Raw genomic sequence first — 13668 nt, 5'->3', positions numbered from 1 at the left:
TGACCCTCTTCTTCCTCGCGCCTAGTCCTTGCACCCGCGCCTGCCTGGTCCTCTTCTTCCTCACTGGTGGCTGTGCTCTCCTCGTCGTCCTCGCCCCCGCCGATGCCCACCGCCCCACTGTGACACATTAGGTTTCGCCAGAGCTTCGCGGCCCGACAAAACCCTAGCGTGCCTACGGCCGCTGCCTTCTCCCCCTTCTCGTCGGAGCTCCCCCGTCCCGCCCTGGTCCGGCCGCCTCCACCGCCTTCAGGCCCCTAAATCGTCCTCCCACCGTCTCCACCGCCTGGATGGCCTCCCCCAAACCTATTCCCTTCTAAGCCCGCCAGAGTTGGGGAAGAAGGGGCATGCATCGCAAAAATATCAGACGACTGCAAAGAAGTAAATCTCGAAATATATTATCCTTCTAAAGTGTTTTTATAACAAAAGCACCAATACATTTTTCATTTTACTTAACTAAATAAATATTTTGTTCGTTAAAGTGTGAACTATAAAAGCGAGATTTGATAAATATTTTGATACGCAGTATTCTCTCCGTACTAAAAAATGAAGTCGTTTTGGACAAGGCTTGGGTCAAACATTGAGAATATAAATCATGAATAACTTTTAAGTTGTTGAGTTTGAAAATGTGAAAACCACATGTATAGATTTGTCTTGAAAAATACTTTCACAAAAATTTACATATATCACTTTTTGATAAATATCTTTATAAAAATATGTAGTCAAAATTATGCTTTGAAGACCGTGTCGCTGTTAAAACGACTTTATTTTTTTTTAGTATGGAGAGAGCATGCTTGCTGGTGATAAAAAAAGAAAAAAATCTAAGGGGCTCCTTTTCAAAAGAAGAAGAAGAAAATTCTAAGTGAGCTCTACGTAGTCACTTTTTTTTAAAAAAAAATCCTCCAATTTCCCATTCGGCAGCCAAGCAAGCATAACGAACAAGGAGGCGGAGCCGCGGAGGAGGAACCAAGGAAACGGCAGTCTGGCTCCTGCCTCATGGAGGTGGCGGAGAGCGGTGGCTGGGACTTTCTCGACTGGCTAGGCCCCGATACATCCGCCTGCGTCTTCCACCGCCTCGAGGACCCCAACGATCTCGCCCACGCCGCCGCCGTCTCCCGCTCCTGGCGTCAATTCGGTATGCGGCGATTCCGATCCCCCAGTTGTTTCTCCTGTGGTTACCTCAGTGCAGCTGCTGAGTTCTCCGTTTGGATTGAATTCCGCTACTCTATGCAGTTATCACCAACGAATTCTGCAAGAGCCTCTGCCTGAGGATATGCCCGGAGGTCGCCAGCTTCACCCGCGCGGTTGAGGTGAGCGAATCGCCGCCGGTCCCAGCGCTCGCGGCGCCCGCCTCCGGGTCCAGCCATGACGCCGAGAAGGATCACAGGACATACTCCAACCTCGGCGGCGCCCTCGTCTCCTCCAAGTCCAAGCCCTTCGTGGACTGCATCCTGGACTGCATCGGTGCCTCTAGCACCGACCGTTTCCCGGCCGAGAGGATGGAGAACACGCTCGATCCACGGGAGGTGGTGGGTCACCGTCCATCCTACTGGTCGAGCGGGGGCCAGTACGACCCTGACGTGCCTGAGAGCTTGACCTACCGGTTGCGCTCTAATCTGTGCATTGTCGATGAGATCAGGATACACCCGTACAAAGGTACTACTGTACTAGGAAATGTATCTGATTTTTTGTTGTCATGATGTTACATGCCTAAATTTTAGCTTTGCCTTTCAGGGTCATTAGTCCTGTGAATTCAAACGTTATATTCTTTTCTGTTGTGCCAGTGTTTTTTTTATGACGGCCAGCCTATTTTCTCTTCAAAGATGGTGCGAGTTCGAATTGGCCGTTCCAAGCCTTCTCGTGGTTTGGCTGAGGTTGACAACCAGACTGTAATAGCTGATGAAAATTATGTGTGGACGTACACATCACCGGACATCCCTATGCGACAGGTGAGACCACGGCTTTCCTACTCAGCCACCGCCTACTGGCTTATCTGTCATTGATCAGCCTTGTTTAAGGCAGCAGCATGCTGCTCTGCATAGCTACATTATTGTGTCTGTCATGATCACTGATTCCTAAGGAAGATATACATAGCTGATAAGCTGAAGTAACACTTTTGATATTTTGAGCAACTTTTTCTTGTTGGAGAGAATATTCCTATAACTGAAACATGATGATGTCCCATGATCTTAACTTCTAGTTTAGATTCATTACAAAATTCTTAAATCTTTTTTTTCTACCAAAAATGTAGTGTTTATTTTATCTTCCAATGGTTGAACAAGTAAGTCTAAATGGCATTGGTGCAGTATGTAAAAAGGGCAATCAAGTCCATAAGAAGTTGGTGCAGTGTTGCCTAGTCTTAGGAAACAGAATTATATGGGACAGGGTCATCAAAGGTTTTAACCAAGGTCCTTTCCTAAATGTTGACAAGGGTTCCACTTCCACCCATCTCTTCTCCTCCATTTACCTTCTCTCTGCTTCGCATCAAGTCACACAATTCCTGCAGTGCTCCAGATTTAGAATACTATGCAGCAGTGACCAAGCCATCCATCGACTTAACTCATGATTCCATAAAAGATGGCAAGCAATCAGCACCAACACATGTTTGCACAGTAATGTCTAGTGGCGATACCAATGGTTATGGTTAGTGGGCATGGTCCATTGGGTATAGGTGTGGGCAATCCAGTGGCATCATGCCCGTTGTGGTCATCCACTGAACTGGGAAGCAAGTCTTCATCTCATGCTGATGGGGTTCATCAAGAACCTGCTCAGATGGAACTAGTTAAAGAAGTCAGCTGCGAGAAGACTGGTTCTGAAGGGAAGAAATATTTGGTTACTTGAGGTCAGTAAAGCTTTCACTGTTGGAAAGATCAGGGATAGGGCCTCATGAGGTGGAATTGAAGGGACCATCTCATAGAATTCCTTATTTTCCTGCTGTATCGAGTTTCACTTATCCATGTAGAGCAGTTGAGGACCTAAGTCCATGCTTGTAACTTTTCTTCTTTCCAGTGGGACCTATTTATGAGCAATGATATACTAGTAATCCTGTTTTATGATATAATGAACAACATGTTCACTAGATAATATGGCGACCTTGTTGATTTCTGTCTTATTTTGGTGTGATAGGAAAATGTGTTACAATCCTTCAAACTCCCACGCCCTGTCCTTTGCATTGGTGGTGTAGTGAGGATTGAACTGCTGGGAAGAACACACAAAGCTTTTAATGATATGTATTACATTTGGTGAGTTCTCAATCCTCTCATTTTTCTTATGGTTATCTTGTCTTCAAATAAAATGAAAATAGCTTAATTTACTTAAGAGAAGAGAGCTGACATTTTTATTATGCAAATTTTGGGATTGTATATAGTCCAGTTTCAAGCTTGGAGTAGGAGTGCGCAAACTTGATGAACAATTTTCTCATTTCCCACTGGTTGTGTACATCACGATCATATTTTTTTTTCAATTTTAACCAATTCTTTTTTTGCACTTGATCATTATATCATGACAACTTAGCAACAGGTATAGTTTTTTTTTGTTTCCTTCAAAAACCTTGTAATATTTAGTTGTCTTTGTCTATATGTTGCCTCAACAAAAATGCATGCAGAACTAAAGTATAGTTTGCTTTATGCGTGAAATGTTTCCACTTATTTGTATAAATGCTGAAATGTTGACATTTTGGGTTTTTCTTTTTCACTATGATGGACAGTGTTTGCCATGCCCAAGTGATTGGATGCTCCCTTTCACCAGTTTTCAAGGCTCACATCTCTGACTCTGCTGGTTATACAATCCTCAAGTATTTGCCGGGTGCCAAAAAATGAGAGAATTGTATGGTAGGGGTATTACTGGTAGTCTGGCCTCCCTTGGGTCGAATTATGTATAGTTCAGGACCAGGCCACCTATATTGGTCTACCAATGCAGGTTGCAATATGCGGTGTCTGGTTAGGACTAGAGTGAGGCTGACTGGATCGTGTCTTTCCTTGGTAGAGTGGTTTGGTATCTGGAGTACTGGAATGGCGTTGAGTCATTATGTGATGCTTTGCGGTTCGTTCTGCACAGTGACTCAAATCCTGCCCGATAAAAGTACATACAGTCCCTAGTTGATTCTTATTTTACTTTGTTCATGTGAATTGGGCGTAGTATTGTAAAATACACACTCCATTCTAAATTATAAGTCGTTCTGATTTTTCTAGGTATATAGTTTTTTATGCACCTAGATATACAATCTAGATACATAATAAAACCTCTATATCTGGAAAAGTATATCAACTTGCAATTTAGAACAGACGGAGTACTATCTAAGCTATGTCTATGGTTTCATCATCATGTACAGAGATTGTATCACCACTTAATGACCGTCAGTTATCTTAGGCTGTTTGGTTGAGCATCTAAAAAGTGCTTCTGTTGTCAAAAAACAGAAAGCCAACCAAATAGGAGAAACATGAATCTACTTTCGTGTAGTATAGTTTTTGAAGCACGTTGGACCCTGTTTTTTGCTTTTGGCCTTTTGCTTTTCGAAATAAGTGGAAATAGAAAGTTGTTTCACAGCTGTTTCAAGGAAGATGGAGAGAGCGGGTAGGTTTGATTCTTGTTTCATCCAAACAGCTTATAGCTATTCTATAACATATAGTTTACATCAGCTTTTTCATAGCTCATTGCTAAACCACACCAGACCCTTAGTGCCCATAACTGCTTTGTTGTATTGTATGGATATTTGTTATGTGTCCAACCAAAATATGTAAGATTGATTCATACTTAGATAGGCAATCAAAGAGGTGAATGATTGTTGAAGCTAAATATAAATTTTAAGTCTTCCCCTAAATACAAAACCGGTCTGAACAGAATTTTGTGTCTCCATAGCTCCCATTGATCTGAATTTTGCAGATTAAAATAGATGTAATTCTTTAACTAATGCAACTGGAATCACATCAATTGGGGATCTAGAACTCGATATAAAAATAACAAGCACACTGATCCAGAGGACGAGAATAGATTAAACTCTAATTATGTGATTAAGCAAAATTTAATAATGTTTAACCAATCAAACTTCTTTGATCAATAGCACCATGTCGTAGCACAATTTTCGATAGATCAAATCAAGTCTAAACTCATGAACAAGAAATCAATCTAATTACAAGCTAGGCATAAGAATAAAGAACCGAGATGAGGAACGAGATTACCAACACATCGATATGAGACAATTGAATTTTATTACTCTGATCATGTGTTCACAAGATGCATACACAAGCATCCATACAAGAATTCTCTATGAATGCCAAAACCCTCCTTGAGAGCAAAGAAAAACATAATCTTAAGCATCCAGGATGAAGTACATATCAGCAAAGTCACAAATGGTTTTTTTTTTCCATTAAACTCTATACAATAGATGACTTAGTGGAACCTGATTTAATCATTGATAACCTGCAGGCGAGAGTAAACGAATATTTCTCTGTACAAGGATTTCTCAAATGAGGAAATCAGTGATGCCTTATTTCAAATAGGTCCTCTAAAAGCACCTGGACCAAATGGTTTTCCAGCTAGATTTTTCCAAAGAAATTGGGATCTGATAAAGATGATGTGATCAAAGGAGTAAATCATTTTTGCCTTTAGTAAAATGCTAGAAGGAATAAATGACACAGTTATTGTGCTAATTCCAAAAAACAAAGATGCCAAGGAACTCAAGGAGTATAGACCTATGCAATGTCATCTACAAGGTGATCTCAAAATGTTTGGTCAATAAATTACGACCTCTTCTGCAGGACATTAACTCCCCACCCCAAAGTGCTTTTATTCCAGGCCAGATGATTACAGACAACATATACAAAAGCTTTTGAATGCCTCCATGTTATCCAACAGTGCAATGACAAATGTGGAGGCTTTTGCGCCTATCAACTCAATCTGGCCAAAGTGTATGATCGCGTCAACTAAAACTACGTGGAAAAAACATTCCAAAAGTTGGGCTTCAGAGAAAGATGGACTGATTGGGTGTTGGAATGTACGAGAATTGTAAAGTATTTTGTTCATGTAACATCCTAAAATTTGCATTCCTTTAAAATAGATTAAATTGATTTAATTATACTTTTATTTGTGCATTCAAACATAGGATTTTTTTTATTAAATTAAAATCCATCATAAGGTTAGACACGTGTTGTTGCACACATGCCAGTGAATTTGTTTCTTTTCTACCGTGTGGTTTTGATTTAAGTTCAAACTGATTTAAATTGCTTTTGAAAAGGGTTTTGAAATAACAGAAAAGCGTGAATCCTTCCCTCTAGATATATAGAAAATTTTATGTACCAAAAAAGTGAAAGCAATTTATAATTTGGAATCTAGGGAGTACAAGAGTTTATGTGTGTGCCATCCAATTCTCAGCCACCCATGACGCAGGCATAAAGTCAAGTGGGCAAAGTCACTCTTAGTAGTTCACGGGCCGTGTGGTCACTCGATCACCAAAGTGAACGATCGACATATCTCACATTGAATTTGTGTTTTTTAATATGAAGCTGCTGGAACTCTCCACATCTCGTTCAATATACTTGTATCGATCTTAATTTATGTGTATTCCCTCCGTTCCAATTTAGACCCCCTTTGCAATGAAGGATTTACAAAACACATGAATAGGAAAACAGTAGGAATCAAATGCCATAGCACTTCAAATCATATAGGATTTCAGAATAGAGGAAAGTTTGTGAAGATGCGTTTGAAAGTATTGTAGGAAAATCATAGGAAATAAAACAATGAGGTTGGAGCTCATGTTTACTTTCCTCCAAAATTATTCCTTTAGATGACCCAATCTATATGAATTTCAAAGGAATTGTTGAGAACTATTCCTTTGTTCCAAAGGGCTTGATAGGTGGTTTTGACTTCTTTAGATGCACAACTTTTATTACGTATCTAAAATAATTATATATCTAGGTGCACAGTAAAAGCTATGTACCTAGAAAAGCTAAAACAATGATAAATTTGAGATAGAACGTGGTATTAGAATAGTTGAGATGAAACATTAACTATTTTTTAATCTAACACACGTGGACTAAGATGGATATTAATTGGTCAGCCATTTAGCCCACTGGCGCTTGCCATGTTGTCTATCTTGTTGGCCTCATCGGTCGACCTGAACAGCTGAACGCTAATTTTTCATCAAATCAACTAATAACTGAACAACAAGAACCATTATCCACTCCACGCCTCATGCCGCCACTTCTCTCCCAACCACCACGCCACCACCCTCTCCTAGGACACCGCCTCGGTCCTCTTCTTCTCTCCCAACTGACGATCTCGTCGATGGACAGAGGAGCGGGGATCCAATCCCTTGTCCTTTATAGTTTTAGGTTAGGTTTGTAGATCCTTGTTGGTTTAGGGTTTGGTTTGTATTGTAACCAACGAGGTGGTGGCAACTATGGTATTTTAGAATATGATCTCTCCGGCCTATACCTACCTGACGACATTTGATTTGCATTGACAAACGGGCAATGAGATTTTGGTCTGTCGGATTTGTTGATCTTCCTTAGAACTTGTTATTTGGTGTGCTTATTAGAGGAAGCAGTTAGTTGGCTTTTGATGTGTCGATCTTCTTTTGGTCTGTTCTACACAAGATCCGACATCTTCAACGGTTTGTTTGATGGTAAAGGATTGTACACCTGCGTTTTTTTAGAATTCCTCCCGCCAATGTTCTTTCAGTAGATATTAGATCTCGATTGTTAGCGGCGAGTGACTGTGGGGTGTACGACCCCGGATACCCACGGCAGACTACATGGGCTATGCCCCTAGGGGTGGCCCAGCCCACAAGAAGAAGCCTTGCGGGGCATGACTCTGCTCGGCGCCTTCCGCAAGATATCGGGAAGATATCCTGAAGATACTACGAGATCTGTTAGGATATATATGATCCCAAGATTCCTGTAATCAGTTATTACTTTCCGGTTATCTCTCAGATCTAACCGACTTGTAACCCTGCCTCCCGGATTATATAAGGCGGGCAGGGCCCCCTCGAAAATCACGGCATATCATACGATAGCTAATACAAACCAACAGACCACAGGAGTAGGGTATTACGTCATACTGACGGCCTGAACCTTTCTAACTCGTGTGTCTCTGTTGCCTTCTTGTTCTTGATCTCACGCTCCTCTGCCGATCAATCTACCTTCGTGGGATACCCCTCGGAGGACTGCCGACGATATTCTGTCGACAATGACTTTTGCGGTCTTGAAAGTCTTTTGGTGAGGGTGTTTACGTTGTCCCTTTTCTTCAGTGTCTTTTCAGTGTGATCTTCAAGTTTCAGCAGACATTGGACGTTCGAAGAAAGAAGTCGGCTACGTTGGTCTTTGATGTACTCTTATTTTTAAATTTTTTTTGTGTTTTTTGTTTATCTTTTGTACTAGCTTTTATTTTCCTTAAACATGTAAGATGTGAGGTATTTTTTAATGTCTTACATCAGAAAAAAAAACTCTAATAACTGGGAGTATTTGGCATGGTTTTTTTCTAAAGGGCTTCTTCGGTGGCTTTAAAAAACGGCTTCGTCTCAAAGGTATTTGGATCAAGGACTGAAGTTTAGTCCTTATCACATAGAACGTTCGGATGCTAATTAGAAGAACTAAAAATGAACTAATTATAAAACTAATTATATAGATAGAGATTAATGTGTTAGACGAATCTATTAAGCCTAATTAATATATTATTAACATATGTTTATTGTAACACCATATTATCAAATCATTAATTAATTAGGTTTATTAGATTTCTCTCGTAAATTAGTGTGTATGTATGCTGTTAGTTTTATAATTAATCTATATTTAATACTTCAAGAGTATTGAATGTGACACAATGCTCCTCCACGTTTGGTTGTCGAGCCGGAGCTGGAGGCGGAGAGAAGCCTGCCAAGGAGACCGTGAACAAGCCACACCAAACAGCGCCGCCGCACCTCGCTCCCTTCCTCCTCCACCCCATCGCTGCCGCCGATTCCAACGCCGCCGGAGCGCCTTCGACTCCGACACCTCCGGGTAAAAATTATTCGCCCTCAATTTGGATCTCCTCTCGTCCTAGTGGTCAACTCTGTGAAAGTACGAGATCGGCGACTGAGCGTGTTCTCTATCTTCGTTTACAGCGAGAAGGGGAAGACGAGGAGATGAGACTGGTGGGCCTAACGGGCGGGATCGGGTCCGGGAAGAGCACTGTCTCTAACCTCTTCAAGGACGCCGGCGTCCCCGTAGTCGACGCCGACATCGTTGCTCGGGTAAGCTAAGCACGCGGCCCAAACCTGGAGCTATCTGATGCTATCCGCGCAAAGACTACTAATTACTGCTTGTAGAACTCAAATTTTGTGCTGCTCTGTTGCTTGCCTGGGCATAATGTTGTTAGATTTGGTACATTACCAATATCGGAACTTGTAGTTCAAAAGATGCCTTTGTGTCGAGTGCAGTTTTTTTTATATATATATATACTCTAAAGAAAGAGTATGAACTTTGTGCCTTTCTTGCCTCTCATAGTGCTTTCGTACAAACATTATGCCTAATTGTTTTTAAATTATCTCTCTATATGCTACATAAACAGCGCTTTTGGCCAGAATCAAATGTCTTTAGTAGGTTATAAACATTAAGCTCATATGACTCCAATATTTAGCTGTTAGCCTTGTCTTTTTGTCTGCAGTAGCTGTGTTTCACGCATGTAACTAAATGTAGAGCTTAGGCTCCTCATTTATTACTTCAAACAGAAGCACTATTTTAGTTTACGCTTCCAAAAGAAAAGAAAACAAAAGGATCTGGTAAGCTCATATCACAGAGTTGTGACATTGCGATAATTTTTTATGAAGCCTTCAACTGAAAGTATTGTACAGCTGTCCAAGAGTATAGAGCTAATTTTACAGGACACGGGAAAGTCTCTGTGAATAGAGGAGCTGCAGCTAAAAAAAAAAACTTGTACCTTTTGAAATTTCAGATTGCTATTGTACTTGTTTCCTCAGGTTTTTCTCGCTCCTATCTTTTCCCTTTCCTTACAAATTGCAACTGGATCCTGTACCAAACAATCAAACATAACACTGCAATAGGAATTGACAACATGTGCCACACACTTTTATGAGAATGGCAGGCTGTATGATATTGTAGACATGATTCTATTTTCTGATATTAGCTAGTACCTTCAATAAATGCCGGAACAGAAAATTATGCCACAGTGCCTGGAGCGAAGTTATTCTGCCCTTCTATACACAACCTGACAGCCAGTGTACACAAAAACCACAAGAATAGTTACTAAAATGAATGGCTTGGATACATTACTTGCACTGGAAAGCATGGTTAATAATTATATTTTCAGAGTTCTGAAATTTTTATTGGATGCTGTAAGCTTGTGAGGAGTTACAACTGTGTTTGCTTTACAAACATTGTACTGATTATGAAAACCATGCATTTATAGGATGTAGTGCAGAAAGGCACTGGAGGTTGGAAGAAGATTGTGAAAGCCTTCGGGAATGATATTTTGTTGGAAAGTGGAGAAATTAACAGAGCTCACTTAGGGCAAATTGTATTTTCGGACCCATCAAAACGTCAACTTCTAAACCGGTACACCTTTCACTGATTTCAAATATTTCATCCTTTCACTCTCTGTTTTTATGAATGCAGTAATACGTGTCAATTTTGTTGTATTATGCAATATCACATGAGTCAACTGTCCAACTATCATTCTTTGTGTAAGTACTAGTGTTGTTGAACTTTATTTGATTTATTTATTGTTACCATTAAACATGAAAAGACAAAACATTAGCTATGCTACAATGCTGGAGAAAATAAAAGTAAGTACAATAAAGATGTTATAATTAAGTAATTAACTGTGACACTGGTCTACCCGCTTCTCCTTTGTCCTTTTAGTATAATTTTTCATGTGTACCGCTTGATGACATGATTCCTTCTTACTGCCATTTTCTGTTATTCTTATTTCTGTTAATGTTTCAGTTAGCTGAAACATTTTATTCTCTGTCAGTATTTACCATTGCTAATAGGAGTTGTTTTGTTTTGTTTTTTATTTTTTTTTCAGTCTTCTGGCGCCACATATTTCTTGGGGCATAATGTGGGAGATAGCAAAACTATGGATGAAAGGATGCAAGGTTATCATCCTGGACATCCCGCTGCTGTTTGAGACCAAGATGGATCGGTGGACAAATCCAGTAATTGTGGTCTGGGTTAACCCAGAAACCCAGATTCAGAGGCTGATGTCAAGAGACGGGTGCTCTGAAGAACAAGCGCAGAGCAGGGTCAACGCACAACTTGCGTTGGACTGGAAGAAGTCGGAAGCCGACATAGTGATCGACAACTCTGGATCACTGGATAACACCAGACAACAGTTCCGTGAAGTGTTGAGGAAAGTCTCTGAGCCCTTAACATGGAAGGAACACTTGAGATCTCGAGATGGCCTGATCTCTGTTGTCGTGTGCACGGCAGTGGGCGTTTTACTTGCCCGGAAGAATCTGCTATGATCCTGATAAGGTTTAGGAAGCTATGAACGGTGATATGTCGTTTTAGAGTAGAGGACGTGCACAATTAAAGCTTGTCTGGTGCCTGTGCCTCAGGAGGAAATTGAAGGGCTGTATGTGGAGCTTTGATTGATGAAATATTTTTTTTTATATGACGCATTGTTTTTGCAGTAGAAATTGCCAAAGTAACACAGTGCGTATATAGGTTGGCTGGAGGTATCTCTCTGTCCAGTGTACCCTTTTCTTTCTTTCTTTCTTTTTTTTTTTTTGAGGAAGTGTACTCTTTTACTAGTTGATTTTACTGGACTCAGTGGTTCGATTTACGAAACTGCATTTGGGCCTGTTTTCATGTGCCAGATATTCTTCCAAACCTCGTGGATGGGCTGGCAATTACAACTAAATTTGGCCCATCCATGTGAATATTCTTGTGTTTTCTTGTTATTAGGCAAACGAAGCAACTTATAATTTATGGAACTGGTTTGTTGTGGCGTCGCCGTCGCCGGCCGGGTCGGACGCGCGCGGAAAGGCACTCCCCGTCCTCTGGTTTGGTGGCACTGGCACGGCGTCCACAACGGCCGTGGTACGGTACGGTGGTTGGTTGCACAAACAAAACCAAACCTTGTCGCAAATCTCAGCGCGCGAGATGACACGGCCACGAACCCCAAATACGCTGCACTTGCGTCGCTCTCCTGCAGTTGCGAGCTCACACAGTCACACACTCTCTACTGGTCACAGCACCTGCTCCAGTTCTGTGTGTTCATCCATCTTGGCTGCTGTTAACAATGCTATTCTTGACCGTTTGGTAGCCGTTTTATAATTTAAATCTAAATTTGACGTAATTTAATTTATACAAGCTTTTATATAGTTAAAACATACGAAGCTTCTAGTTTTATGAGTAGATCTTTTGGTAGCCGTTTCTTTTAAATCGTAGCTCCGATTAGCGTGTCTCTCGCGACTGTGTGTTCGTAACGATGCGTAGAATCGTATTACAAACTCTTTTACTTATTTTTCTATGATTGATGTATTGCTCTAATTTAGATCTATTGTTTGCTTCGTGTATGATTGCATTGATGCTTGTGGGGTGCTTTATGATCATGTCCAGTCGGTGATTATACATGGTGAATCAAGAAGCAGATCTTTGTCGTTTTTGACTTGAAGAAGGATCTAAGTTTAAGGCAAGTATAGCATGTGATCATCCTTGTTGTCCTATACACATTTAATCATTTAATTCATACTGCATGTGTCTACCTGACTACCACCAAGGATTTTCTAGTACTTTGCACTTTGTGCCTTGATACCTATGGGGTATTGTATTGGATAGTATGATGCTAGTGCTCAACTGGAACCGTGATCTTGTAACTTGACTAATGGTATATGCAATAAATATTAAAAGATGTTTTTTAGCAATATGGAACAAGGGGGCTAGAGTATTGGGCTATTTTTATGGTGCTCTAGATTCCTCTCCCTAAGGACTTATCTGTAAGTGATTATCCGGGACTTATAGTACAACTGTGAGGGCTACATGGCTCTGGCTTTAGCTCAGTATAAGAAACTTTTCTAGCTTGTTAGCGGTTACCTTTATTAGCGTAAGAATGGCGTGACGAATCGGGTATATGACAACCTCACTCGTATGTGTATAGCTATGATGGAATTGTGCCATTCGATAGGGGGTTCCTACATCTATTTGCCGAGTGAATTTAATGGCCCTAACTTGTTAGATGAACCTTTGAAAGGCTTCATAGTGAACCTTGCCAACCTTCTTTGGTAGTGGGTCAAGAGGCTGATCACCTCGGGCGAAAGGGTAAATCATGACTCACAGTGAAAGTGTACAACCTCTGCAGAGTGTAAAACTGGTATATCAGCCGTGCTCACAATCATGAGCGGCCTTGGAACCCTTATGGAATCGATGATGAACACTGATGATACTGATGATAAAGATGCTCATTAATGGTTAATTGTTTGTGCTATTCATTATTCATGTTTACATGATCATGTGTTTATATGGGCTTGTGAATAAACTTGTTGTCACCCAATTGTTAAAAGATGACTCATTAAAAGCTAATCGTAGTTAAACCAGTGTCAGTCATTTAAGCCTCATGAACCTCATAATATATTTGTTGAGTACGATATGTACTTACGCTTACTTTATTTTTCAATTATTTGGATAAAAATCCCGGATGGGTACCAGATTGCTAGTCTGGAGGAGTTAGGCTTGT

At 40.7% G+C, this 13668-nt stretch overlaps 2 protein-coding genes across 2 annotated transcripts; both read left to right on the top strand.

Moving 5' to 3' along the window:
* The first annotated feature begins 918 nt into the window (after positions 1-918).
* LOC136458272 (F-box protein At4g00755-like) lies at positions 919-3243 on the top strand. Its single transcript, XM_066458239.1, has 4 exons — positions 919-1132; positions 1231-1673; positions 1803-1946; positions 3124-3243. Exons 1-4 carry the CDS (start codon positions 994-996, stop codon positions 3241-3243), a joined length of 846 nt encoding a protein of 281 aa, XP_066314336.1. The 5' UTR covers positions 919-993.
* Positions 3244-8830: 5587 nt separating this feature from the next.
* LOC136458271 (dephospho-CoA kinase-like) lies at positions 8831-11785 on the top strand. Its single transcript, XM_066458238.1, has 4 exons — positions 8831-8990; positions 9095-9223; positions 10399-10544; positions 11017-11785. Exons 2-4 carry the CDS (start codon positions 9116-9118, stop codon positions 11453-11455), a joined length of 693 nt encoding a protein of 230 aa, XP_066314335.1. The 5' UTR covers positions 8831-8990; positions 9095-9115; the 3' UTR covers positions 11456-11785.
* The last annotated feature ends 1883 nt before the right edge of the window (positions 11786-13668 follow it).

The sequence above is a fragment of the Miscanthus floridulus genome, chromosome 6, assembly GCF_019320115.1.
Source record: "Miscanthus floridulus cultivar M001 chromosome 6, ASM1932011v1, whole genome shotgun sequence".
NCBI lineage: Eukaryota > Viridiplantae > Streptophyta > Magnoliopsida > Poales > Poaceae > Miscanthus > Miscanthus floridulus.
The sequence above is the reverse complement of the archived record's forward strand: the minus strand, read 5'-3'. Positions and strand labels throughout refer to the sequence as shown.